This window comes from Pongo abelii, chromosome 10 (assembly GCF_028885655.2).
Source record: "Pongo abelii isolate AG06213 chromosome 10, NHGRI_mPonAbe1-v2.0_pri, whole genome shotgun sequence".
Taxonomy (NCBI): Eukaryota; Metazoa; Chordata; class Mammalia; order Primates; family Hominidae; genus Pongo; species Pongo abelii.
Window position 1 is genome coordinate 45,482,528 of NC_071995.2, and position 24,117 is coordinate 45,506,644.

The 24,117-nt window shown below is 57.6% G+C and overlaps 1 protein-coding gene across 4 annotated transcripts in view; it reads right to left on the bottom strand.

Moving 5' to 3' along the window:
• Nucleotides 1-1,011: 1,011 nt before the first annotated feature.
• The window catches only part of HDAC7 (histone deacetylase 7), a 38,902-nt gene continuing 15,796 nt past the window's right edge, over nt 1,012-24,117 (bottom strand). The window contains exons 2-26 of one of the 4 annotated variants that reach the window (XM_024257183.3): nt 20,782-20,832; nt 17,333-17,520; nt 17,110-17,200; nt 16,656-16,767; nt 15,937-16,052; nt 15,565-15,690; nt 14,749-14,840; nt 14,448-14,558; nt 14,129-14,309; nt 13,726-13,922; nt 13,302-13,475; nt 11,749-11,968; nt 10,264-10,397; nt 10,031-10,151; nt 9,703-9,752; nt 8,257-8,364; nt 7,966-8,021; nt 7,704-7,791; nt 6,488-6,607; nt 6,154-6,251; nt 4,874-4,992; nt 4,043-4,176; nt 3,676-3,760; nt 2,368-2,506; nt 1,012-2,175 (exon numbers count right to left, since the gene is read on the bottom strand). In XM_024257183.3, the coding sequence (XP_024112951.2) occupies nt 2,130-2,175; nt 2,368-2,506; nt 3,676-3,760; nt 4,043-4,176; nt 4,874-4,992; nt 6,154-6,251; nt 6,488-6,607; nt 7,704-7,791; nt 7,966-8,021; nt 8,257-8,364; nt 9,703-9,752; nt 10,031-10,151; nt 10,264-10,397; nt 11,749-11,968; nt 13,302-13,475; nt 13,726-13,922; nt 14,129-14,309; nt 14,448-14,558; nt 14,749-14,840; nt 15,565-15,690; nt 15,937-16,052; nt 16,656-16,767; nt 17,110-17,200; nt 17,333-17,520; nt 20,782-20,832 (2,957 nt within the window). In that variant the 3' untranslated portion in view covers nt 1,012-2,129. The remainder of the gene's footprint in view (nt 2,176-2,367; nt 2,507-3,675; nt 3,761-4,042; nt 4,177-4,873; nt 4,993-6,153; nt 6,252-6,487; nt 6,608-7,703; nt 7,792-7,965; nt 8,022-8,256; nt 8,365-9,702; nt 9,753-10,030; nt 10,152-10,263; nt 10,398-11,748; nt 11,969-13,301; nt 13,476-13,725; nt 13,923-14,128; nt 14,310-14,447; nt 14,559-14,748; nt 14,841-15,564; nt 15,691-15,936; nt 16,053-16,655; nt 16,768-17,109; nt 17,201-17,332; nt 17,521-20,781; nt 20,833-24,117) is intronic. The other 3 variants (XM_024257184.3, XM_054527188.2, XM_063712139.1) reach the window with 3 other exon arrangements.

Consider the following 24,117-nt stretch of genomic DNA (forward strand, 5'->3'; position numbering starts at 1 on the left):
CAGGTGGGCTTTGGGAGGAGTGGGCAGGGACGGAGTGGTAGTGGCAGTTCTCGGGCTATCTGATTAAGCCATTCCTCTAGTTCAGTTGTGCCCTGGAGGGCAGGAGACAGGGTCAGTATCTCTGGGGCTGGAGGCCCTCTTGCCTTGGCCCTCCTGGCATGGGGTAACCACCAGCTCAGCTCTCCTCCTCCAGCTTTCCTCTCTCTAGCACACCCCAGCCAGGGCAAGGATGCCCACGGGCATAGCTACAGCAACCCCTGCGGGATTTGGTGTCCACACCCGAGAGGCTAGGCCAGATGGGAAGGGGATTAGCACCTCTTCCCTCACACTCTGCCAGGCTGCCGGGAGCTTGGGCCAGGTCTAAGGTAATGAGGTGCTCCTCTTCCTGCTGGAAAAACCGGACAGACTCAGAACCACAAAGGCAGGTGCTGCCAGTCTGGCGCCTTCCTCTCTGCTTAGGCTGGGTGAGCTTGTCCAGGCCTGTGCCTCACCCCTTCTCTCTTCTAGGCTCAGTGTATGCTTAATCAGGCATGGTGCATCAGAGCGGGAAGGAACTATCAACAGTGTATACTTCTGGAGCCTTCTACTGATAAACAGAGGCCCCAGAAGACGATTTGACTTACCTGAGCTCCCAGCTAGGACTTAAACCCAGGTGTGTCTGAGTCACAACTCTTTGGGGATGCCGTGGTGAGCTGGGGCTGAGCTCCTGTATTCCCACTCCCCCACCCCACCCCTACTCCTCCCATATCAGGGCTGGTCTCTGTGGACTCAGCCCAGGGCTGCCTCCTCTTTGTCACCCCAAAGTGGGGCAGCCAGGGACAGCCAGGGTGTGTTCAGAATGGGTTCTTCCTGCAGGGCAGGAAGGGCAAAGAGTTAAAGGGGCTGCAGCCCAGACCACCCTGGTCCCTCCTCCGGCACTGACTCAGACCCACACTGTGCTGTGCAGCTGTGTGCCCTGCACACCCGCTTGACGGCACACTGCTTACTTCTGGGGGGCCCTTTCAGAGGCACTTTTAAAGCAAATAAAACATTTATTGTTCAGATTTTTTTCCATTTTGTTCCTTTTTACAAAAACATGCATACATACACAGGGTATGGTGGGTCCTAGGAAAGACACACACACACGCCTCACTCACACACGCTCACACACACGCCTCATTCACACACATGCTCACACACATTTTCCTTCTTGACCCCAGGCCTGGACCTCCAAAAGCCTTGAAGACTTTGCCAGAGCAGCCTCCCCTCCTCCATGTCTGTATCTTCTCTCCCACCCCTTCCCCCTCAGCCAGGCTATTCCTATGTGGGGTGGGAATCAGAGCTGTGGTGGGGGAGGCCCCAGAAACAGAGAAGGCTCCCCCGAGTGGGCAGTGGCCGAGGGGTCCCAGGGGTATGCTGTGCTTCTGGGGGAGATGAAGGGTTTGGCACCATTGGATCAGGAAGCACAGGACTCCCAGAGCACCCATCTGCTCCACCAGGGCATCGCCAGGAGGTTGATGTAGGGGGGCCTCTGGCGAGGGTATGGACCAGATGGAGGGCTGCCAGTCTCGGCTGTCTGGGAGCTTCGTCTCAGTGCCTGGTGGTAGGGGGAAGCTTCCAGGGTCATCTGAGGAAGCAGGTGAGAGGGACTCCCCCTGCACTCAGGAATATGGGACCTCTTGGCTCCCCACTCTCCCCCAGCCCCTAGAGCCTAGGAAGGGCCAGCCTGTCTGAGGCCAAGTTCACATTTCTGTGTGGAGCCTGGGGCTGTGTGCAAAGTCTGGGGTTTGCAGAGCCAGGAATAGTGGTTAAGGGTGAGCCCGACGGAGCCGGAGCCAGTCCTCCTCTGTGCAGTCCTGAGGAATGGGGGCCACAGCCAGGGCCCATACCAGAGGGGAGAATCTGTTCTCGAGAACCCTGTGGGGGTCGCCGCCCAGCCCGTCTCCTCTCAGGGTCCTCTCCAGTCCCCATTCTAGACCCAGGGATTTTCTCAGGCTCCCTGGGATAACTGTCAAGGCAGGCAGGCTGTTCTCTGGTTCCAACTACCTGCCCACAGGATCTCTAAAGAGCCAGGAATGGGGGCTATTGCCAGGGGTTAGAAGAGAACCAGGTCCCAAGGGCATGGTGGGCGGGCAGATGGTTCCAGAGCCTTAGAGATTCATAGGTTCTTCCTCCTCCACCAGCTGCTCCGACGGCCTGTGGGGAGGGACAAGGGTGGGATGCTGGAGCGCCAGGGCTGCAGCAAGGGCCTTAGCTGAGCTTCCTCTCAACCCTGGTCAGGAAGCCTGGGAGGGTTGGGGTGGCTGCATAGCGGACCCGGGGTCTTCAAGCAGGGAGGAATGAAGTGGTGGAGAGGCTGTGGGCCCAGGGCCAGGGGTCTGGCATTACCTATCTTCAGCCAGGATGCCCACAGAGAGGGATGCCAGTGCGGTCACTGCCTCCACTTCTTCTTTGTCAGCCCCTGGCACTCTAGGCACCCAGGAGTCTGGACAGGAGGCCAGGCGCTGCATGCAGCCCCAGTATTTACCTGGGGTAAGATGCCAGGTCAGAAAGGGTTGGAGAAAGCAAGCCCCTCCACACTGTGTCCTAGACCGGATATTGAGGTTGGTGTCTCAGGCCCAGGGCCCCGGAGTAGCGGGCCTGTCCTCCACTTGGGGTCGGCTCTCCCACCTGCCCCTCTCCTCACTTCGCTCCCCCTCCCGCACAGCCTGACAGGGTAAGCAGAGTGGGTTCAACATGGCTGCGAGGGAGTCCTAGCAGGTGCCCAGCCTTTCTCTCATCCCCTGTGGCTGCAAGGCCACCTTTGACTCATTCCCCACAGGTACAGGGCTCCTGAGAGCATCAAGAGAGCCTGCTTGCCTGCAGACAGGGTCTGTGTCACAGTGACCTCCCAGAGCCCCAAGCTCGGGCCTCCCACTTAAACACAGCCCCCACCAGTGCTCAGCCCAGCACTCAGGAAAAGAGGGCCTGGGAGGTGGGACGAACACAACGTGGGAGAGCTGACCATCACCACGGCCCCTCTGCATGGGTGCCCAGGCCAGGAGAATGTTCCTCCTGCCTGCTGCTGTGAGGAACCATGTCCTGGAACCTGGCTCAGTGTGAGGGCACCCACCGTAAGAGGAATCAGCCATGTCTTTACCATTATGTAAAGACATCACGGCTCCCCTACCCAGCCCTTGATATGGGAATCTATTTTATTAATTTTTATCCCTAGTATAGATTATGGGTCTTGACATAAGATGCTCAATAGATGTTGAGTTGAAGTTGAAAATTTAAAGTACTTTACAAATGTGGGGGTTATCCCAAGATGCAGCCCCCAAGCCAGCAGAGCTCCTGAGACCCCCATGGCCAGGACTGAGGGGAGGGATGGGAACCAGGCCTTTTGGCAAACAAGGCCTGAGTGTTGCTCTTGATCTGGCCCTGGTCTAGGGCTGTAGCTAGAGATGGAGGCCAGTCCCTACCTTGAGGGGCCACTGTCTTGTAGGCCCTGCTGGCTCCATCAGGAGGGCTCAGAGGATACCCCCTCGCTGGGGGGTGTTCACCATTGCTGCCTGGGTCACTCACAGGAATCTTACTCCAGACCAACAGCAGGTCACCTGGCTGGCACCGGAAGCCCTAGGATCTGGCCACGGTGGGGCAGGGTACCACCAAGATCCTTCAGTCTGAGCTCAGCGAGTGTCCCATCTCCACACTTACTGTGCACCCGGATTACGGCCTCCAGAGAGCGGATGGCATTGAGGTTGGGTTTCTGTTTCCAGCCTTCTTCTGAAAGGGGATCCACCTATAGAAAACAGTACATCAGCCACTAGTCTCTCAGGGACCCACAGGCCCAGCTCACTCCCACCCCAGGCGCCCCGGCCTTCTAGCCACAAGCACACTCTACCTAGGCCAGGAGAAGCTGCCTGGACCTAACTTGGAACAGAGGCTTCAGCTTTGCCTACCTCGTTTCAGGCTTGGCCACTCCCGCCCTGTCCCATCCCATCTGCCTGCTCTTTGGGTAGTCTTGAGAGAGCCAGGCTTACCTGCCTGACAGAAGCATGGATGGGAGAGGGAGACGGCTCACCTTGTTACCCAGAAGAGCAGCCACACAGGCCTCAGAGGCGTCACAGATGGCTGTGAGGTCATGGCCACCCTCCAAGGCCAGCACCACTGCGCCTCCTGCCAGGTTCATCAGTTGCTGCGTCATGTACCCAAAACCTAGAGGTTGGGAGGGGAGAAATGGGAGGGGCGGGAGTGGAGAGGTGACCTTGTTCTCTACCCCTGTGGCTTCCCTGCTTGCTCCCTCCCTAATAAAGAATGACTCACATGTATCAATCACTATTTCCAAAGTGCTTTCACATTGAATGTCGTGCAAAACCTACTAGTATGCTTCACTCAAGACTCAGGGAGGTTAAGGGCCTTGGGAAAGGCCCCACAGCTAGTAAGTGGCAGCAAGGTAGGACTTGAACTTGGGTCATTGACTCTAGCCTGTGTCTTTTTCACTGAGCTGCACCCTCTCTTTCTATCCTCTGGGCCCTGTGGCCGCCCTCTATTCTGAGAGTGCTGCTCCTGTCTCCCCTTCCTCTGGAGGAGCTGCCAGCCCACCTGGAATCAACCCAGCTGTGGTGGGGAGTCCCACGGCTGAGCTTCCTGCCTACTGGACTTAAGTCCCCATGGGTATGACCTGGTCAAGCCCTCCATGGTGAACCGGCCTGGTCCTGAGAAAGGGCCTGGGCTGTGCTTGGCTAGGAGATCCCGAGGAATTTCAGGGCCAGCTGCCATACTCCAGTCCTCAGGCTGAAAGCCCTGGGCTAGCCACTGCCACCTTCCCTTTCGGACTTGGGAGTGCCTCCCCACTCCCCGCATCGCCTGGCTCTCTGTCCCTATACCTCCCCCTCAGCTGAGGCTCCCTTACATTTGGCAGAAACATGGTAGCCACCCAGTGGGGCTGGGTGACCCTCAGCAGCATCAAATCCAGCAGACACCAGGACTAGGTCTGGAGAGAACTCTCGGGCGATGGGCATCACGACAATCCTGTGAGGTCACAAGAAGTGGCGATCATTATACTGTGCGGGGTTGCCAGGGGCGGTCCTGTCAACTTTGCGGTGGGGCACCCTGTTCTTAGGACTCCAAGGCTCCCAATGCCCCAGCACAACTGGCAGATTTCTCTGACCTCCTTGACCTTGGCTGGCCACCCATGTCCCTGGCACACACAGCCTGAGGATTCAGCCCCCTAGGGGACTTAACTAGCAAGAGGCAGAAAGGAGCCAAGGATGGGGCACCAGAGGGAATGAAAGAGGAGTGTATGTGGCCGTGTGTGTGCATGTGTGTGTGTGCGTGCAAGCATCTGTGTGGGGTGCAGTGGCCGGAGCTACAGGGAAAGGGTAATCTCACAGCCTTGTGGAGATGGACTCTGGTCACGAAGCTTCAGGGACTACAAGTGCTCAGTCCTTTGGACTGAGTTGACCACACCCAGCTGCTCACTACTTGAGAGCTGAGTAGGGGACAACTAGGTCCTCTGAGGTCCTGTGCCACCTGGCTACATTCTCTCATCCCCTCCCTCTTCCAGGCCCCCCCAGCTGCCTTCCTCTACCCCTCATCCAACTCTGGGGTGTTCTTCATAGCCCCGGGCTCTGAGAAGACTCCAGGAACTCCAGCCCAGGGCTCTCGTAGAATTAGCTGTCATAGAGATAACTCTAGAAAAGTGTTTGAAGATCCATTTCCAGAATTCTCTTTTCCCAAATAGACTGCAGGGACCCCCGTGTGAAATATATAAGGGCTCCTGAACAAATCCCAAAGCCCCTCTTCCAGAATGGCTTTTTTTAAGTTACTCCCCCAATATGGACATTATCTGCTTTCTCTCTTTCTCCACAATTTAAATTTCTGCTCTTCTGCTCAAAGCCCACCTCCTGCAGGCAGCCTTCTCTGACTAAATGTGCCAGCTCTGCTCACTCCACCGCCCATCTGCCAGCAATCAGTTTAACATTGGCTCTTGGTAATGTATGCCTTTGCAAAGCACCCTTTGACTTTTGCGTTCTTCTCTCTGTGTGTCCTATTCTCACTGGCGTTCACCTACAATGTCTAGGAACTGGTGGGGACAGGCTGACAATCCAACTGATCACCTCCACCCTGGTGCTCTTGGGAGAAGGGACAGGAGAGGGGGGCCTTGCCCCTCTGGGCCCCCAGAGCACGTACCTGAAAGCAGCCAGGTACTCAGGATCCCCCATGGGGGGGTCCAGACCTCCAGCCCAGGCCACATTGACATTGAAGCCCTCACCGCTGCCAGCCCCTACCTGGAAAACAGGAGGCAAGAGAGACATGAGGACAGCGGAGTCCCAGAAGGGGAACACCAGCTTGTTAATGCTGCCAGCCCAGCTCATCCAGCCTCCTCATTTCCAGGTGGGGAAGTTTAGGATCAGAGAGGCTCAGCAGTCTGCCCAGGATCACACAGCTCATCATGACAGAGGCAGAGTAAGTGCCAGGAGGAGAGTCAATGAGGCTGGAGGATGTGGCCCTGACATGCGGTTACCTCATCCACAGCCCCACTCCCCGGGAAGAAGTTGCCGTCGTCATGGCGATGCAGGGAGATGTAGAGCACACTGGGGTCTTGGTAGAAGGTTTGCTGGGTGCCGTTGCCATGGTGCACGTCCTGTGTAGGGAGATGGGCGGTGATTAGGGAAGGCAGAGAGATGGGGGCCAGGACAGGTTAGAAGAGTTTCAAGGTCAGTGGCCATTCTGAGGTCAGGACTCTAGACTGGGATCAGGAACCTGAGGTTCCTAAAGCCACATGGTCGAGTGGCCCCATGTAATCCACTGCCCGGCTCTGAACCTCGGCCTCTCCGTGCTGGACAGGGCTGGCTGTAATATGAGATCCTGAAGGAGAGGAGGTGTCCCAATCTCAGGCCAGCCCACCTGAGAGAGTAACTGTGTGGACATGGGGTTAGTGGCAAGGAGAGGGAAGGGTTCAGGGTTACACACATCAGGAACCACTCTGTCTTGCATAAAGTCATGAAGTTATGAGGAGATTAGAAACCAAGCTCGGTTACAGAGGGGCAGGTACACGAGGCCCAGCCCCATCCCTCTTAGGGAGAGCTGGGCCCTACACTCGACTCACAGGACCATGCGGGGACTCAAGTGTGCAAAGGTCCTCCACTGCTCTCAACTTCTGCTTAGAAATGTCTCTTTCACAGCTGTCAGTGCAGAAAGGGACATAGCTTAGCAGTTAAACGCAAGCACTCTAGAGCTAACCGGCCCGGGTTCAAATCCATCTCATGACTTACGAATGACTGTGTGTGAGTTACTTAATCTCTCTGTGCTCACTTTCATCTGTAAAGTGGGTTATAGTCAGGATTAAATCCATCATGTGTAAAACCATCAGTGTCTGATGTGATTAGTGGTGTACTGATGTTATCTGCTATTACTCTTATCATCACTACCTGTACAGGAAATGCAGAAATTACTAGATCTGCCAAAAGAAGCCAATAGAGGTCAAAAGACAACACTCAAATGACAGCTCCTACTCATCGCGGGGGTTTGCGATGGCTGAATGCGTTCCCACACGCCATCCCCTCTAGGCCTCCCAACTGTGATGTGAGTGTTATCTTTACCCAAATTTCACACAAGGGGAAACTGAGGCTCAGAGAGGCTACTGCAGAACTAAGACATGAAGCCACATCTCTAACATCAGGCTCAGGGCCTTTCCCCCAGGGCTCTCGAATCGGAGGGTGCTATGAACAGGCACCTACCCAGTCTACAATGAGGATCTTGCTGGCCTTGCTCTGCTGCTGCAGCTGCCGGCAGGCGATGGCCACTGAGTTGAAGAAGCAGAAGCCCCTGGAAGGAGAGACGGGTCCTGCCAGCCCATTCTCTCCACATGCCCTCACCTCCCCAGGCCCCTGGGTTGGCCCAGCCTGAGAAAGCTCAGGGAAGAAGAGAGAATGTCCCTAAAGGAAGTTCCTGGGGGCTTGCCCCCCACCTCATCCCACCTAGGTCTTCCTCTAGCCTTACATGGCTGTTGAATGATCTGCATGGTGTCCTGGGGGCCGCACCACAGCGAAACCATTCTGGAAAACGAAAGAATGCTTGTCAATCAACAGACAGCTCTGACCCACAGCTGCATGAATGTACCCCAAGGGTTCAAATCTCAACCTGGTCCCCAGAGCCCTCAATTTCCCCTCCAAAAACCCTGTGGCAATCTCTAAGAGGAATGCGATGCCTGGGGTTCTGGGCCTGGATTCCCCACTACCCCACTCTGCTGCCTCCTTTGTGGTGTGTCCACCTTCAACCCAAACCTCCTACCTTTAGCTCACGAGAAGCCACTTTGAAGGCGAGGTCAGTGACACTGCCAGCGGCCCAGCGGGCTGCATTGGAGGAATGCAGCTCATTCCAGATGGTGTCAGTGTCCACCTGCGGGAGCCAGAGTCAGGGCCCGCATCATCCAAGGCTTCACACAGGAGACAGGGCCCAAGGGGGTGGTCCCCACCCCACGGCCAGGACCCCAGGGGCAGGGAGCTGGGCAGACAGTGCTGCCTCCCCAGTGCCCCACCGCCCAAAGGCAAGGCCTCCTGTGTCCCCCAATCCCAGCATGACTTTTTCCCAGCTTAAGTCCCAGCACCAGCCCATTTCTGGCCAGCACTCTGCTGGCAGCATCACGCCTGCCTCCCCGGTCAGGGGAGGGGGCATGGCGTTACCTGGGCGGGACTTGGGGTTTGGGCCGGGAGGGGGTTTTAAGCCCCAGCTGACTCTGCTCAGGCCCTGCGGGACGGTCGGAGCTGGAGGGGCCGTCTGCACCACTGTCTTCCACTCAGGGCCCCTAGCCCAGGCTGGGAGGCCCCCCAAACCCAGTCCCTGGGCCTCAAGGCTAGGGAGGGGCCGGGGGGCATGATGGGGAGATGGGGAGGGCGAGGCAGACCAAGAGAGGCGAGGAAGGCAGAGAGAGTCGCAAGAGGCTGGAGAAAGAGAGAGAGAGAGAAAGACAGAGAGGGAGAGGAGGGCGGAGAAAACAGAAGCAACAACAGTTGGAAAAACCAGAAAGTGGCAAGAAATGGGAAGTTGTGAATAGGGCACTGACTGGCTCCCAAAGTCCCCCACCAGCTACAGCTCCCACTTCCCCTCCGGAATGAGGCCTCCATCCCCTGCCTCTACACACCTTGCTTGAGAAACTACTGCAGGGATAGTGTTAGGCGAGGAGAGCTGAGCCAGAGGGAGCGGGAAGCTCCCTTCACAAAGGGGTGAGGACTGAGGAAGCAAAGCTCGCGAGCGGAGTTTGGGGCTGTGTCTCGGAGCAGGGAGTGCTGGGATCGCCAAGGACACTGGAAGCACCACCGTGATGTCACACCAGGCAGCCCAAGGTCTGGGGACCAGGCTGAGGTACCCCAACTTGCCACTTCAGAGCAGACAGAGCAGCCTGGCGGCCAATGCCTAATCATGGGGGTCTTTGAAGGGAGAGATGATCCTAAGCCCCAGCCTTGGCCCTGCTCCTGAAACCTCACTCAACATCTACCAGACACCTTCTAGGGGCGAGGCTTAGGCTGGGCTCCGCATTCGGGGGACATTGTGGGTCCGAGACACGCCCGTCCAAAAGGAGCTTCCTGCTGCAGGGGGCACCTCAGGAAGTCCCTGGCCCACCCTGTCTAGCAGAACCACAACAAGCAGAGGTTCTGCAGGGGCTGGGCCTGGGAGAACCACAGGGAGGAGAGCTGAGAGCCCTGGCAACGCCCCCCTGAGACCCCTGGGCACACTTACCCCAACCCCACCACAGGGCAGCATCACAAACATCCGCTGTGCCAGGAGCCCTGCGGGGAGAGGCCCAGCCCACGTCAGCGTGAATACTCTCAGCCTTTGGCCCAACAGGGAGCAGGGAGCCCAGACAGCAGGGCCGGGTGAGTATTGGGGGAGAGAAATATGGAAGGGAGAGGTGGAGGTGGGCTGAGGAGGGGCTCGGCAGCAAGCCTGGAGCAGGGACGTCCAGGGTGCAGGAGGAGGCTGGCTGGGCGGGCGGAGCCGAGACAGGAGTGCGTGGGAGCTGGGTGAGGTAAGCGGGCACGGGGAGACAGGGCCACTAGGCCCTTACCTGCCAGCTTCCCGTTGTCCAGTTTGAGGCGGCTGAGCGGGTTGGTGCCGTAGAGGAGCACGTGCCGCTCAGAGTGGACCGACTGCAGCTCTTCCAGGGAGGCCTTCCGGCCTCGGAGACACTGAAAAGGGGACCACAGAGCTCTGAGCCCATGCTCACCCCTTCCCTCCCATCACCACCACCCCATGTGCCCCTCATCTGTCATGGGCCCCAGGGCCCCAGGGCCTCCTCACCTCACACTGGCTCCGGAGTCCCCGCTCCTGCAGCCGGGACCAGATGCTCTGGATGCGGCCGGCGTGCTCCGGGTGCCTGCTGTTGTCACCGCAGGAGCACTGGTGCTTCAGCATGACCGAGTCATAGATCAGCCCTGCAGGAGCAAGGGTCAGAGCGGGGACCCAGGGAGTCCTCACGCCCCATGGCCTTGGCTGCTGAGAACACGCCAGCACCGCCACAGCAGGCACCCACATGGAGCCGGGCGGGCACACACCCCTCACACCCACACAGGCCTGCATTTCATCCTGCCCCCTGCCCCAGCCCCTCACACCTGTCCACACACGCCCAGACACTTCCCCAGGTGGCAGCAGCCAACACACCAACACAGATCCAGCCAACACGGCTGCCACAGAGGCACGGCCTTCCCACATGCGGACACGACTGCTGGGTGGCCCAGCACTCGAGGGCCCAGCACAAGGCCCTCAAGTGCTCAGAGCAAAGCATGAGGCCTAACGTACAGCGTCTCACACGCGTGTCATGAACCCAGAGAGGCTACCAAGGGGCAGCAGGAGGGAAAAGAATTCCTAGGAAACGCCCAAACCGGGAGCTAAGAAGCCCACGATGACACTGGACCATGTGATAGACAAATCCAGCTTTGGAGAAGTGACTATTTCAGTCTGACCCGTGGGAAGTCTTCAGAGGAGGGTCCTGCTCATTGCGGGTGGGAGGGTCAATTTCTGTGCGTCTAGGACACCAACGCCTCTCAAAATGCTCACACCATGTGACCCAGGAATGCTACTCCTTTAGAGTGAACCTTGGGAAATAATCCCAAGCATGAGGAAAGATTTATGCATAAGGAAATTCAAATAAGCTATAATCTAACTGGTAAGGAATCCCTCAGTAAAAATGAAATACAATAATGAAATACTATGAGACTCTCAGTTTTAAAGACTAATTATGCCAAGAAGGATTCATAATATGTTAACTAAGTAAAGCAGGATACAAAACGTAGTTCATGGGTTCATGGCATCTGTACATGTACATATGGCCAGAACAAAGCCTGGACTGAAATACAGCAGAATTTCAGAGGGGTTACTTGTGGGTGGTGGGATACTGGTTGGTGATTTTCCTTTTTTTCTTAGGTTTTTCTGTACTCTTCAAAATGTCTAAAATACTTCTGAGCTCTTTTTACAAGCAGAGCAACAGTAATAAATATCATTTTTTAAAAGGGCTGAGTGTATTGGCAGGAGACTGGAATTCTTATCCTGGCTTGACTACCACTTGCTATTTGACCACAGGCTTGTCACCTTAGATTTCGTGAGCCTTGGTCCTCATCGGCCAAATGCAATAACCAGCTGTTCCATGTGCTCCATGGGTACTACGTGGGCCTAACAAGGCTAAGCGCTCTGTGGCCTCTAAAAACGTCCCAAGTGACACCACGACACCCACATGGACTCGTGCAGCCGAGCCCCTCCCTCCACCTGCCACCCTCCTCCCGGTCTCACCTGTGGTGAAGGGCAGGGTCCTGGCAGGGGTCTCTGAGCTGGAGAGGACTCGGGCCTGGCTGGCAGGCTCTGGGGCTGACAGTGAGGCAGGTGCGGCTGGGGAAGACTGAGCCCGGGACAGAGGCCGGTGCCCACCCTGGGCCAGAGGAAGCAGCACAGTATCCCCGGTGCTGCCCCGGGGGAGCCGCCCAGCCAGTCGCTGCTGTTCCCAGAGCAACACCTAGGGGAAAGATGGGGCCTTGGTCTCCAGTGTCTCAGGGTCCTGCTCCCTCTACTTCTGCCTGAGGTCTTGGGAACTGCCAAGCAGGCCCCTTTCCTAGAGAGATTCCAGGATAAACCCAGACCTGCTGTCCAGTGGGGCTCTGGCCTTTGACTCTCTAAGCGCCCTGTCCCCTGCAGCCCCCTGACAGGCTTGCACCCCAGACTGACCACCCATTCCACCAGCTCCCTGGGCCCTTGGGGCTCCAAAGTCAGGAACGAGGGGAGGGGCGCTGGATCTTGCGCTGACCAGGATGTCCTCCTGTCCTGGACTGTGTAACTGTTCAAGAACATGTGTGTGGCCTGTCATCAGGTGTTATGGACTGAATTATGTTCCCCACCCTCAAATTTATATGTTGAAGTCCCAACCCCCAGTACCTCTAAACATGACCTTATTCAGAGATAGGGTCTTTACAAACAGAAGTAATCAAATTAAAATGAGGTCGTTAGGGTGAGCCTTAACCCAGTATGACTATTGTCCCTATAGGAAGAAGAAACCTGAACAGACATTCACAGAGGGAAACCACATGAATCCACAGGAAGAAGATGACCATCCACAGCTTCAGATTGGGCTCAGAGACTGCAGGGAGCACCAGCGTCACTCAGGCCCCCACCACCCTTCTTTTTTCCACCCTTTAATCCTTCCGTCCCAGTCATCTCTATCAGTCAAGGAAAGAGAAGGCAGAACCAGAAAGAAGATCCTAGCCTACCGATGATCCCCTGGCCCAAGGAGAGAGACCTGGAACAGCCCCTGCCCTCACTCACAGCCCCCAGAAGGAACCAACTCCACCAACACCTTGATTTCGACTTCCAGCCTCCAGAACTGTGAGACGGTAAATGCCTGATGTTTAAGGCACCCAGCCTATATCCCAACAGCTCCGGCAAGCTAATGCACTGGGTCTTGATTTCCACAGTGAGAGCATTCTGCTGGACACGCTGGAGCCTGGCTCCATCCCACCTCTGGCCCTAGCCACCTTTCTGGATAGAGGGGAGACATACCAGGGCAGGAGTATGTGTGGCTCCAGGAAAGGACAGACTCCTTCCTGGAAAAGGGACATGCTTCACCTGAGACTGGCAAGCTGTTGTGTGTATGTGTGTGTATGGGTGTGTGAGTGTGCATGTGTGTGTGTGCCTACACCTTAGTGTGGATCCTGTACCCAGGATCTTATAGGGCAACCATGGGTCCTAGAGCTGCCTCTTGCACTGATGTCGTATCTCCCTCCCTTCCCCATCTTATGCCAGGCCCCAGAGTCTTCTGAGGACACTTTCTGAGGGGCAGGTGGGGACTGCCATACCTGAGGGTGCTGCTGGAGAGGAGCGGGGCCTCTGGCCTCAGGCTGCCCATGGCCCAGCTCCCTGTGCTCCAGGCCATCGTCTACCACCTGGCCCGGTCCCCCGCCATCTGTCTCCAGGTCTTCAGCCGAGGGTATCTGCCGCAGCCGGGGCTTCTCACTCGGCTTGGCTGACCTCTGGGGAGGGGAGAACCTGGCTGAGAAGCCGTGGTGGAGCGAGGGGCATGGGGTGGGAGGTGGTGGGCTGGGCCAGGCAGCCAGTCATCTTGCTAGGACTCCAGCTGCCATGCAGCTCTGGGCCCCAAGAAGCCACATCCCCCTCTTTTGCCCTCCAGGTCCCTGCCCTTTCTAAGTACCCCTCTTCTTTTGGCCCCTAAGGCCCCAGTTAAGCACTCCCTCAATACCTCCACTACCCAATTCCTCTCACCTTGATCACCTGGACGTGAGTTTTGAGCTGCTCCAGGCGGGGCTGCATGGGGCCCGGCGGTGGGGGAGCGGTGGCACTGGGGGGCAGGGGCTCTGAGCGAGTCCGGCTCAGTGGCCAGTGGAGGCCTGACCCAGAGAGCCGCTCGGTGGTCATTAAGGACTGGGCAAAGTGGAAGGGCAAGGGCCCAAGCCCGGGCACTGGAAAGAATCGGGGGGTGGAATAAGGAGGGAACCACAGGGAGCAATGGAAGGAAGCGAGGGTATAGGGTGAGGGACCAGGGTGCAGCAGGGCAATGCGCAGGACAGGGGGACAGAGATGGGGAGGAAGGATGGATCCATCCCAAGCTTGGCTCTCAGCAGGGTGCAGGGACCCAGCCCCTTCCCTGAAGAAGCAGCAGACTCACCAGTCAGCAGCGGGGCATGAGAGCCTGAGGGGTCCAGGAGGAGAATGGGCTGCAGGCGAGAAGGCAAGGTGCCCCCAGCCTCGGGCTCCAGGCCATGGGGCAGGAAGAGGGGAGTGTGGGGGCTCCCCAGGATTGGCCCCCGAGGGCCCAGAGTCGGATGGGTCCTGCGGTCACCGTCAGCCTGGGGGAGAGGCGGGAGAAGTCACGGGGAAGAAGATTCCAGCAGAGAACAATGAAGGTGATGGGGTGAGGCAGCAGGAAAAGGGAGTGAAAGAAGCTGGGGGGGCTTGGAGTGGGGGTGGGCACCCCAGCCACTCACCCTGGCAGGGGCGGGCAGCCCCAGAGTGATTGCGGGCAGCAAGGACACTGTCGGCAAGGCGAACGGGGCCACAGAAGTCTCCTGCAGCCGCAGCCGCTGGCCCAAGAGCGCCTGCCATAGGGAGCAGGGCGAGGGTCACCGGTCCCAGACCTCTACCCCGGCACACCTTCCCCAGAACACCCAGAAGGCTCTGGCAGGGGCTGCCCAGACCCTGCAGCCCCAGCCCAGGTAGGGCCACTTGCTGGAAGAAGGCTGAGCCTCAGAACTGCCCCAGGAGAGCCCGGTCTTGGCAAGGCCTTACCTCCGAGCCCAGGATGGGATTGGGGCCGTGCTCGCTGTCATTGGGGGAGCTGCACCCTGACGCGGGCGTGCTGCTACTACCTGGGGAGGAGTCTGAGGGTTGGGGAGAGAGGGAAGTGCAGTCAGAGGCCAGGGTGGGCAGGAGGGTACAGCCAGGCCGCCTGGTGCAGGAGACCCAGGAGCACCCCCTTCCTTAATGGGCACCTTTGCTTCCTGCTTTCTTTTTTTTTTTTTTTTTTTTTGAGACAGAGTCTTGCTCTGTTGCCCAGGCTGGAGTGCAATGGCACAATCCCGGCTCACTGCAACCTCCACCTCCTGGGTTCAAGCGATTCTCCTGGCTCAGCCTCCCAAGTAGCTGGGACTACAGGCATGCACCACCATGCCTGGCTAATTTTTGTATTTTTAGTAGAGACAGGGTTTCACCATATTGGCCAGGCTGGTCTCAAACTCCTAACCTCAGGTGATCGACCTGCCTCAGCCTCCCAAAGTGCTGGGATTATAGGCCTGAGCCACCGCGCCCAGCCTCCTGCTTTCTTCCCATCAGAGCAGGAAGAAGACAGGCCACCTTTGGCCTACAGCACCTTTGCATAATTTTTTGAAGGGTGCCCCCTTCTCTGGGAGATGTCACCTTAGCAAACAGAGCAGGGACTGGGTTTCAGCTCCAACTCCCCCGCTTCGGCAAGTGTGTGGGACACCCCCATACAACCACACAAGGCAGTCCTAAGGAGGAGACCCCTGTCTAGGTGGGGCCTGACCCAAAGGGACAAGACCAGCCAGGTTTGAGGATGGCAACCGCACTGGCTCAGCTGGCCCTCACCTCCGAGGGTCTCTGCGGGCCGCCGCCGGAGGCTGGGGGGCGCACTCTCCTTTCGGAGCAGTGGATTCTTCCTCCGCTCCAGGGACTTCTTGGGCTTATAGCGCAGCTTCAGGTTGGGCTCAGAGACTGCAGGGAGCACCAGCGTCACTCAGGCCCCCACCACCCTTCTTTTTTCCACCCTTTAATCCCTCAGTCCCAGTCATCTCTATCGGCGAAGGAAAGAGAAGGCAGAACCAGAAAGAAGATCCTAGCCTACCAATGATCCCCTGGCCCAGCCCAGCCCAGCCCGCCCACCCCTGCACACTCCTCCCCCATGTCCGAGGCCCTTCCCCCTTCCTTTGCCTGAAAGGTCCGCCTGTTTTTTCAGCTCACCTGTCTTGCGCAGAGGGAAGTGCTCTGGGGGGTCACTGGGCAGGCTGGGAACAGGAGGCAAAAAGCTGCTGAGCATGGAGCTGGTGGCTCCTTCCGTCTCCAGGGGCTCCAGAGTTCTACAGAATGAGTGCCAAGGCTGCTTCAGAGGTGTGGGGACACTGCACGGGCACCGCCCTGAGCACGGGCCCTGGGACCTGTGGGGGAGGCTGCAGCGGGCAGGGCTGGGCAACATGGGGCTGGTAGGAATGGGGACCATCTCCAGGTGTCAGCAGTGGGCTACCTGTCCGCTCCAGCAGCTACAGTGCAGAGCTCTGACCTAGGCATAGAAGCCAGGTGCTTGGTGCATGGGTGAAGAGCCCATTGGGGGCTCTGTCACCTGCAGTAGGAACCTGCTCTGGGAACCAGGACATTTTTGCGCTCAGGGAAAATATAAAGAGAGAAGGGGCTCATGTGCAAGAAAAAAGCCAGTAGGGTGTGTGTGTGTGTGTGTGTGTGTGTGTGTGAAGGGCTTGGGTAGGGTGGGGAGAGAATTTAAAGAGAGAAGGAGGGCAGGTATCAGTTGAGAGAGGGGCTTGGGGGCATTATGTTTAGAGGAAGGGTAAGGACTGGTTGTGGCAACTGGGGAGGAAGGAGGCAAGTGTGTGTGTGCTCATGGCTAACACGGGGGCAGGGGTGGAGGGTGCATGTGGGGACAGGAGGGCAGGTGAGGAGGGTGTTACCTGTAGGGAATGCCGGGGCTGTTGGGGTGGACTGTTCTTTCTAGGGCCGCCTGCTGCTTTTTCAGAATCACCTCTGCCAGCTTCTGTTTGACCACACTGCTGGCTACAGCACCTGTAGGGGCAGAGTCACGAGGGGGCTGGAGGTGGGTGGACAGGTGGCCTCGTGGCACTCCCTGGCCACTGCCCTGTCCCCATCCTCAGTAGGAGGTGTCCCAGGGACTCCCCAGGCAAGAGCCAAGCCCAAGGCCCTACCCCTCCCCAGAGCGTCCAGACACCACCCCCCACCCCCACATCCCCCACACATTCACAGGCAGAGCCCAGGCAAGCAGAGGGAAAGCCTCAGCTCAGGCTCAGCTGGCTTCGCCCCTCCCACCTCACCCCTCACAAGCCACACAGGCAGCCGCAGGCACCCGGCTGGAGGGGCTGGGCTGGGCTGGGGTGGCCACCTCCTTACTTCGCTTGCTCTTGTCCTTGTGGAGAAGCTGCCGCAGCTCTTGTTCCTGGGGTCCCACCTGCAACTCAGGCATCGGCGTGTCCATGGAGAGCTGTGGGCAGGGCCGGCAGCCCAGAAAGGGACAAGGAGTTGAGGACTGAGACTGCTGTCTAGGGAGGCTGAAGGTGGGGAGGCTGGGGACCAAGCTCAAGGTGGCCCCACATGCAGGGAGCTCCATCTTTACCCTCATGGGCTCCACCGAGCGCTGCTGCTGCAGGCCTGCTAGGAAGAGGTGGTGGTGCAGGCGCTGGGGACGCTGCAGGGCCAGCAATGTGGGCTCTGGTGGGGGCTCCACTGGGGGCCGCTGGCCCACCCGCAGGTCCATGGGCTGCAGCTGAGGGCCTGGTGTGTCTGCACAGGGCCTGGGGCAGCCTGGGGACAGAGAGAGGAAGCAGGGTAAACTGGAAAGTTTGTCCTCGGGGGCATGACTACAGCCTGATCCTCCCTCAGCCTCCCTCAGGCTCACTTGACAATGGCAAAACACTCTCATGGGGGTTTTTCCTCACTTAATCCTGTCGTGGTCCTGCAAGGTAGGTATTATCAATTCCATTTTACTCGTGAGAAGAAAGTCACATGAACTGTACACAGTTACACTGTATCACTGGTGGTGTCTGAACGGAGCCTTCCGACTCTACCACAGTGCTCTTCCACTAAACATGCTCCTCCCTGGGCCGGGGGCTGAGGGCTACGGTGTTCTACGATGGGCTGCAGATCCTATGGTAGGACATTCTTGGCCCTGCCTTCTCCCTCCCTTCATCCCTCCCTGGAATCAGAGGATTTGCCCAGCTGCCCTCTAATGAGTTGGGCTCAAAGGAAGCAATCAGGCAGGCAAACAGGCCCACTTTGTTCTGCCTCCAGCCCCAAGCCTCACAGGCCCTCTGGGTCGCCACCCTCCCATGCTCTATCCCCAGTCATGAGATAAAGTGATGCCTCAAGCCTACAGCTAGCCCTGACCGGCCACGTTGGGCCTGCAGAACCCTGTGCCCAGGGCAGGTCCCTCAGCTCATAGGGCCCATGTGTCCTTGGACCTGCTCCTGGGTGCCTCCATGGCAGCTCTGGGCCTGGCATGGTCAGGATGGCAGGCACGGCTGCCTCTTCTCAAGTGTCCTCTGCACCCACACTAGGAGCACCCTGCCAAGGCTGTGGGTGCAGGGGCCACCAGACTAGGGTCCATGCCAGCATAGCCAGCTGGACCAGGCTGGGCTGAGCAGCCAGAGAGGCTGAGACACTGGGAGATAGAGCTGTTGCAACGGGCTTATCCTGGAGAAGGGGAAGTGGGTGGGGTAGGAGCAGGCCGGCCCCATGGGAGGACACACAAGTGGAGAAGCCCTCCTGGAGAGGCCTCCTTGAGCAATTCCAATGCTGGGCATCTCCCAGTGGGGCAGCCACAGACTGTCCTCAGGGATTGGGGCTGAAGAGGGCTGGAAAGGCCTGTGGCAACGTACCAGTCCAGGAGTCAGAAATCATAGCCTCCAGGCCCAAGCCGGCCACTCCTAACCACAATCTTTACATCTACAGCACTTGTGCATGAGCATCTACAAAACCCTCTCACCTCATCAACCCACTGGCCCTGGGGGGTAGTCATTACTATCTTGTTATTCTAAATAAGGAAACTGAGGCTCGGAGTTGAAGGGCCCTGTCCAAAGTCACCCTGCTAGGGGCAGAACTAGCATGGGTTCTGGTCCTACCAAGGCAGGTACTCCAGTTTTCCACCAACTTTCAGGAATTCACCTTCCCTCAAGGGGCTTTCTCACTAAGCAAAGAAGAGGGGTTTGCAGTAGGCTGTCATTAAAGGGCATTCACTCTAACATTCCCTGACTGTGACATGGACACAAGACAGGAGCCCAGCAAGGAGGTGCCCGCCATGTCCCCCGAATATCAAGAGGCCCGGAGGGACAGTGATGGCTGTGCACCCAGATGCCGCCCACAGTAGAAAATGCACGGCTTTGATGCCCCACCCCTTGTTCACATTGCCTCCCAAGAAATCCGGATTCTCATTCGGGTTGAGTCTGGGTTTCGAATACCAAAACACTCCTGCCCCAGGAAAGGTTTCAGTCCTTCCATGTTCTGTGTCCTGGCTTCCCGGGGTGACTCCTCTGATTATGCAAGAGGGGCTTGGGGGAACCAAGGCCAGCCACTTGGACCCAAGACCAGTGGCTTCAGCCACATATGGACTATGAGCAGCCCCCCAGGAGGGGCCCTTCCCCTCACACTCTGCATGGCCACTGCCTCCACAGCAGAAGGGAATACAGGATGGGCTCTGCCTGGAGCCCTGGAAATAGTTTTCGAGGTGCTTTAGCATTTGTGAGGCTCCACAATCTGGTCCTAACTTGGCTTCTCTCACCTTGGTCTGCATTTGAACATGAACCCTCCACCTTGGCCATCAGCTTCCACCTGTCACAAATCCACATCTCTACTGTTCTCTGACCTTTCGCTCACAATGTCCCCCTGCCTGTGCTGTCCTCATCCCTACATTCTACTTTTCCAAATCCTACTCTTTGCTCAAAGCTCAGCTGGAGTCCTCCCTCATCCCTGGACCCAGCCAGTGCCTAGCATCCCTCCCTCTTTTGGACTCCAATCACGTGGCTGTTTCACACCAGGATTAGTGCTCTGTGGGCAGGTACCATGTCTGAGTTAAGCTCCATAGGGCAGGGACTTGGTTTCATGCATTGCTTATTATTCCTAGCACTTGGAATAGTACCTAGCACATGACAGGCACTCCACAAACATAGAATCAATGAATAAATCAGTGTCTCTCCTAAAATGTCCAGGAAAGTACCCTGGCACAGAGACAGAGCTCATTAATGATTCTTGAACAAATGGATAAACTCATGAATCAGTGTCCTCTCATTGGGCACTGGTCGTATTATTGCATTCTATTTTTTTTCTCTTTGTATTTGTGTGTGCTTCCTCCCTAACCTGCCTGTTAGCTTTCCAACAGCCAGGACTGAAGCAAGGAGGATACCTGGGCTCCATTTCTCCCTGCTATATGGAATTATTAGGCATCAGGCTGTATATCTTGCACTCAGCAGGCCCTTGGTTGATATTGGCTGCGCTGAAGAAAGGGCAGACTGCGTCTAGTCCAGACCTGGCCCCATGGGCATGTCCTAAACCAAAGCAGCAGCAGGAAGTCCAGTCCTTCCCCAGGGCAGCCTAGCAGCAGAGGAGGCTCGGGCCAGCAGAGGGAGGAGGCGCAGACGGTGAAAGAACACTTCCCCTCCAGCACAGCAGTAACGCAAGGGCTGCCATGCCCACCTTGCAGAGCCGGTGTGAGGACCGAGTGAGTCCACACACAAGAACACACCTTGCCTGGTGCCTGACATGGGGTAGGGGTCTCAGTATAAATATTAGCTTCTTACTTTCCTTCCTGTTTCACTGCTCCCAGCAAGGACAAGAAGGGCATCCTGTGTTTCCTTTTCCTGTTGTGTTTCCTAGCACTGCACCCAGCCAGCATCCAGAGCTGCCTCTCTTACCCCGGCTCCTCGCCCCTCCCTGGAGCCCCCACCTCCTGGCTCTCTGGCAGATCAGCCAGCGACCCTGCTTCTCTAACCCCTCAGCTTCTCGCCTTCTTACAGCCTTTCCACCCCTCATCTTCCACTCCCTACCATGGGCTCCCCCGGGTTTGACTCTTACCTGTGCCAGTGGGGCTGCAGTAGTGGGCACCCGGGCTCACCTGGGTCCCATCTGTAGAGAGAAAAGAGACGGAGTGAAAGACCTGCAGTGGGGGGTGAGGAGAGGGAGCAGGAAGAAAAGAGGGTCAAGCCAGGCCTGCTCCCTGCCACTCCAAGCTTGAGCACGCCAAAGCCTGGGACCTCCACCAGAAGCTAAACAAAACGAGAAGACCCCACCCCATTCGACTCTTATAATCTCCCTGCTGGTGAAAAGGGCTCCCAGCTCCCTCTTCCTCAAGTCACTCATTTTAAATGACTTGAGCTCAGACTACAGCAAGAATCTAAGGAGGCCTCAGCTCACCCAGCAGTGCCCTCAGCCCTCCCTCCTGTGGTCAGATACGATCTTCCCTGGGCAGCCAAACCAGGCTCCCATCGCCCGAGGGAAAGAAGAGGGCCGAGAGGTGAGGTGGGGCCAGAGATGGGAGAGCCTGGCTGGGGGGACAGCTGGGGGGACAGGAGGAGATGGGGAGGAGCAGGCCTGGAGAGAGGGACCCTGGCCTGCTCAGAGCCTCTCAGGTGGGAGTGAAAGGAGCAGGAGGGGACACAGAGGTTTCCAGAGTGGGGGAGGGACTGGGTCACGGCCCGGAGGTCAAGTCAGATCTGGTGGGAACTGTGAAGTGGTAAGGTCAGGAGTGCACAGCCCAAGGACCCCGTAGTGCAGACCCTTTTCCCCCATCCTATGTCCTGCTGCCTCTGTTTCCTCAGAGAAGGGACCTACTCAGCCTCTTTCCCAGATAATCTGAGACAGAAATCTTTTCTTTTCGAAATGGCTACCTCTCTCAGGCTCCTAAGCCCAGCAAGAAAACCTATAGTAGGGCCCAAGCTGGTCAGCAGCAGAAAGCCCCCAGGGGACATGGAGGCCAGCTGGCGTTGGAGAAGACAGAGATGAGTCCTGGGGTCACTTGTCCAGGACAGACACCTTTCCCTCTTGCTGTCCAGTTCAGGGTCAAGGGGACAGGAGGCCAGGAGACCCAGAGGCTGCCTGGAGGGGGTACTGGATGGACACAGAAGCGCTCTGCTGGCCAGACTTGGGGCAGAAGGGATATTTTCTGAGAAACTGCCGGGGTGCTCCTTTGGGTCTGTGTCTCAGAGGCAGCCACAGTTCCTCTTCAGAGCCGAGAAATGAGAACTTCCTGCAGGCAGGCGCTGCTGGGGGAAGGGGCAGCCTGGGCACAGGGAGACTCCCACCGACTGCCCCTCAAAACAGCCCGTGCTTTGGGTGACAAAGTTCGGTCAGAAAATGCTGCTCTACCTATTTAAATTCTGCCCATCCTCTGAGGTCCAGTCCACGTCCATCTCCTTGGGAAGCTCTCCCTGACCTCTCCCCTCCTCCTTTTCCACAGCACTCGCTCTGTGTCTACCATCTTGACACTTCATTTCTCATGATCTCTGTGGCGCCCTGTGGAAGCCATGCCCATCCGCACCAAACACCTTGCGGGGCACACGGCAGGCTCATGCCCATCCGCACCAAACGCCTTGCGGGGCACACGGCAGGCTCATGCCCATCCGCACCAAACGCCTTGCGGGGCACACGGCAGGCTCATCCCCATCCGCACCAAACGCCTTGCGGGGCACACGGCAGGCTCATGCCCATCCGCACCAAACGCCTTGCGGGGCACACGGCAGGCTCATGCCCATCCGCACCAAACGCCTTGCGGGGCACACGGCAGGCTCATGCCCATCCGCACCAAACGCCTTGCGGGGCACACGGCAGGCTCATGCCCATCCGCACCAAACGCCTTGCGGGGCACACGGCAGGCTCATGCCCATCCGCACCAAACGCCTTGCGGGGCACACGGCAGGCTCATGCCCATCCGCACCAAACGCCTTGCGGGGCACACGGCAGGCTCATGCCCATCCGCACCAAACGCCTTGCGGGGCACACGGCAGGCTCATGCCCATCCGCACCAAACGCCTTGCGGGGCACACGGCAGGCTCATGCCCATCCGCACCAAACGCCTTGCGGGGCACACGGCAGGCTCATGCCCATCCGCACCAAACGCCTTGCGGGGCACACGGCAGGCTCATGCCCATCCGCACCAAACGCCTTGCGGGGCACACGGCAGGCTCATGCCCATCCGCACCAAACACCTTGCGGGGCACATGGCAGGCTCTGTTAGTAGCTGACAAATCAACTACAATGACTCTCTCCTGACAACCTGCCTGAGACACGGCATGCATTATTTCTCAAGGTGGTGGGCCTCAGAGGCAAACTCCCCTCCCCACGACACGGTAACCCCCAATCCCAGGCTTTCTTAGTACCTCTTCTTTCTTCTGCAGGACCTGGTCCTCCCAGAGGTTTCTGGACTGGGCTCCAGGGTGCACTCCCAGAGACTGTGTCAGGCTGAGTCCCCCGCCTCCTGGGAATTCTGTCCCACCTCCCCAGTCCCTGCCCAGGGGCTGGTCAGCAGCATTCATGCTTGGGAGCAGAGCCAGGTTCTCTGTGCCTTGCTCCCCTGGTAACCACAGATTCCGGACACCACGCACTCTCTGGATAGGAGAAAAATTAATGGCCCTGAATTCTGTGGTGTGGGCTACCAGGCCCCAGAGAGATGTTTTGTGGTGATAATCCATAGTATAAAGTCTGTCCAGAAAAGCTGTGTGCATGTGTGCATGCGTGCTGGCAACGGGGCTGCTTCCAATAGCAATTCCTGGAAAAAGTTCTGCTTTTCCCCAGCTCCCTGGCCCCGTGCTGAGGGCCATCAAGTTCAGAAGAGCGCAGAGCGACAGAGATTAAGACCCGGGAACAGCTCTCTTTCTGTCCTAGAGAGAGGAACGGTATCTAATGGCACCCCGTCAGTAGCTGAACTGAAGCCAGAGCATGAACATCCTGCATCCCAGTTCTGGCTTGAGTGTGGGGACCTCTTTTCCCATCACTGCCTCTCTCCGAGGGCTGTTACTACTAATTTGGGGTCAGCCTGAAAAAAAAAAATGAGAAGTAAATGGACCCAAGGTACCAGGAATACTGTCTAGCACATGGCTGTCTGCCAGGTTGGAGAGCTCTTCTTTTTGGAATCCTGGCTACTCCCCTTTTCTATCTTCTTTGGAGGCAACTGCAGTCAGACTTAGGAAACAGTTTACTTGGCACTGGGGCATGTGGGCCTACCAAGCCACCTTCTTAAACCAGAACACCTGATTTTACCCAGAAACCTATGGAGCCCCTGTTCCAATAGGTGCACCCCAGCCCTCAGCAACCTCCAGAGTAAACACAAACACAATTCTAAGAACCTGGAACAAACTGACCTCCCTACTGCTCCTACCTTATTGCCTCAGGCCCCAGTCTTGGTCCTCCCCGCCC